The sequence below is a fragment of the Cyprinodon variegatus genome, unplaced genomic scaffold, assembly GCF_000732505.1.
Source record: "Cyprinodon variegatus isolate N-32 unplaced genomic scaffold, C_variegatus-1.0 Scaffold393, whole genome shotgun sequence".
NCBI classification, from domain to species: domain Eukaryota; kingdom Metazoa; phylum Chordata; class Actinopteri; order Cyprinodontiformes; family Cyprinodontidae; genus Cyprinodon; species Cyprinodon variegatus.
In genome coordinates, this window is record NW_015150846.1 from 767036 (window position 1) to 770630 (window position 3595).

The following is a 3595-nucleotide window of genomic DNA, read 5'->3' on the forward strand; positions in this document are numbered from 1 at the left end:
CACAGATTATAAAACCTCTGGTGACCTAAACAACAAAATAGGAGTCAGCAGAATTTCAAGAGCAGTGGAGTGGAGGGCAAGGAAATACATGTAAGAGATTAAAATGAGGAGCAAAAGATAAGCATTTCTTTTAGTCTGCCAAACATGCTTTTTGGTTGGGCTTTAGGGGTTAAAAAATACCTATTGCTTTTTAAAAATTTGTAATGTTAATATTTTGTTGTTCATTTCGTGAACAACAAAACCTTCTATGCTTTGTGTTTTCCTTCACAAAGCATAGAAAATATTGGAATATCTTTAACAGAACTCATTCATCAAGGCACTTCAACAACACCTCAGAAAGCTAAGAGAAATCATGCATATAACTGTATCCATATATCCATGCAACACAGTTTACCCCTCGCTTCTTGAATTACCTTACTGTGATAAATCCTGTCAAATTTTTATATGGTCAATGCCACACTGACCCCTTGATTGGTTGTGAAAAAACCTTATTGTGAACATGACACTATTGTACTGCAGTGTATGAGGGCGAAGAGGAAAACAAAGAGGACCAATGACGGACTGAATAGATATTTATGTAGTTGGCCTTTTGATGTGTGTCCTTAGTGTAACCCGAGTGGGCAGCACACAGGTCATTACGGTCAAATGCAGCAAAGGGGCACAAAAGAGTCAAACAATGGCCTGATGAAGTAGAGTGAGGAAGGCACCCAAGGACAGGAGAGAGTATACCAGCTCCAGACAGGAAATGGGATGAGATGGGAGGCACAAATTTAAAGTGGCATGAAAGAAGTAGTCACACCATTGAACTTTTCCATATTTTTTCAAGTTACAACCACAAAACTAATTCTAATTTAATACCCCAACATAAATTATCATATCTTTGCAAAAGGGAGAAAAATCATGCACGATTTTCATTAAAAACAAATGTATTTCATTTTCTTTTATCTGATACCCCCAAATTAATCCACTGGGAAAGTTGGACCGATGTCCCCTAATTAGGAAGCAGAGTCTACAGAGTCTTTGTGATCTAATATGTGTATAAATTCAGCCATTCTTTGAAGGCCTTTGTTAGAGAACTTTGGTGAACAAACACCACAAAGACCAAGGAACATAGATCAGGAAGCAGCTTGTGAAGGAAAGTTCAGTTTAGGGCTTGGTTACAAATGAATATCCCAAACTTTTAAGGTCTCATTGAGAAATCAAAGAAGTATTCAAAAGGACTTTGGTAGCTCTGGTAGAGCTGCAGGGATTTGCTCCAGAGGTGGGAGAACATGTACATACATCATGCTTTCCATACACCTGGCCTTCATGATGTTATTGACCGAGAAGGGCAATTCAACTTCAATGTATAAGAAACTCCCTTTAAAATCAAAATGTAACTTCTAGCCTGAATGCAAAATTATTACATTTGGTTTATTTTTATAGCATCATTTCACAACACGTCATATTCAGGCCCTTTGCAAAGACGATTCAACCAGATCATTCAGTCAAATTGGTTCAAAAGTTTCTATCTAAGGAAATCCAACCTGATTGCATTGACTCATTCAGCTATCCCTCCCACCAAGCATGAATGCAGCAAGAGTAGAAAGGAAAAACTCAGTGTGAGCGGCCATCTGCCGAGGCTGACTGGGGTTCAAAGAGATAGAAGCAGACATACAACAACAAGCAGAGATATAAAAGTTAACTGTTAACCAGCTCCACAGGTGGCCCTCTACAGGAAAGACACATCCGAGCTCCAAGCCAGTAAATGAAATAGGACTACACTAAAAATACACGCTCAATTCCAACTTCTCTAAACAATGGTGTTAATGGCAGTAGCCCAGCTGATTTATTTCCCAGGTGGTGTAACAGCAAAGCAGACCAGATGAAGCCCCTATGACGGGAAGAGTACAGAGAATATAAAGGTATTAGTGGAGCCTAAAAAATACAGCAGAATATGAAAATAGTAAGAGAATGAAGCAGAATAACGAAAAGTAGTCCCCATGTCTTCCAGCAGTCTAAGCCCATAGCAGCAACTATATAATAGAGTTTGAGGTGAGAAACTAACCCTTAACACACAAACCCTTTGGACAGATATGTTGTGGCAGCATCATGCTGGAGGATGCTTATCTTTAGCAGGGTGAAGCAAGCTGATAAGGGTTGGTAAGAAGATTGATGGGGCTCAATACAGATCAATCCTGGAAGGAAACATTAAGGGGCTAGAGCAGACTTGAAGCGGAGGAAGAGGTTCAGCTCCCAGCAGGACAACCCTAAACATAAAGCCAAAGCTGAAATTCATATGAATAGGTCAAAGCATGAATATAATTTAGAATGAATCAATGTGTAAAATGTATGTTCACAGAAGCTTTCCTTAAACTTAGATGTTTGCAAGGAATAAAGGAGACAAATTTTAGTGTCAGGTCGTGCAAAACTGGTAGAGATATACCACAAAAGACTTACGACTGTAATGGCAACGAAATGTTTGTTGACAATACTAAATGAAGGTGATGAATGCAAAAAGAGAGCTTTTATGAAGGGCTTGATTTCTCAGTCATGTATTATGTTAATTTGTTGCAAGAGATACAATTTACATACTCTGATATTTTCAGTTATAATGTAACAGAATGTGAAAAAGGGCCAGGGGTCTAAATAATATAAGACTGCATTTGATGAATGTGCATGCGATTAATATTTTACTGCTTTCAAAGCAATCAGAATTTGGAGTCAATAATACTGTTTCTTTACTTTAATCCTAAACACCCAAGGATATACGAGTCTGTACAAAACTAGATTTTGATCAGGGGACATTTAAGAGGTTAACTTTAAGAGGTTAGAAATCAAAGCTAATTAACCTCTAGTTCAATTAATCTTGAGTTGCACTATTTTATAAAAACAGAGCAGCTATGTTTAACCTGTAATGAAAACATGAAGAAATTCTTACTGTCATTCTCTGGGGTGATCAGGTTTTCTCCAGGCATCTTTATCTCATGGTCCTGAATCTTCTAGAAAAGCTGACAGCAACATCAATAGGTGATGTGAGCTGCCGTTGAATGTAGCGTCAGGTTTTAATGCTTCCTCACCATTGCTGCATATTCGTCATCCTGAGAGTGGTACCCTGTTTAAATTCATGCACTACCTTGGGAATGAAGAGGGAGGATGCATCTCCAGGTATATGTCTTTGTGCATGTGCACTGAGGGTTTGGCACATGATGAGTAATTTGCATGAGAAGTTTACTTTTTCCTCACCACCCATCGACCCGAAGCAGGGACAATGATGAGCTGGAAACCCTAGAGCCAAGCAATTTCACTGACAATCAATTATTCAAATCTGTTATGACTGCCTTTTATGCTGCTGTGTGTGGATTTGAATGATTATGTACCGTATGTGTGTGTGAGAGAGAAAGAGAGAGACAATCTTATGCCTAAGAAAGAGAGTGGCAAGACAAAAACATGAAGGTTATAAGCAGGCTGGGCAGCAACAGTTTATCTTTAAAGAATAGATGGGTTGGGTTTCAAGAAGGTGAAAAATAAAACATAAAAAACTGCACCAAACAAAGAAAAACAATATTTCTTTTTTTTTACTATATAAGCATGTTGCAATTTCATTAGGAATTTG

At 38.2% G+C, this 3595-nt stretch overlaps 1 protein-coding gene across 1 annotated transcript in view; it reads right to left on the bottom strand.

Annotated features, from left to right (window-relative positions):
• The window catches only part of LOC107092741 (transmembrane channel-like protein 1), a 14295-nt gene extending 11197 nt beyond the window's left edge, over positions 1–3098 (bottom strand). Inside the window, exon 1 of the mRNA XM_015387373.1 lies at positions 2921–3098. Coding sequence (XP_015242859.1) covers positions 2921–2957 — 37 coding nt within the window. The 5' untranslated portion in view covers positions 2958–3098. The remainder of the gene's footprint in view (positions 1–2920) is intronic.
• Positions 3099–3595: the final 497 nt, after the last annotated feature.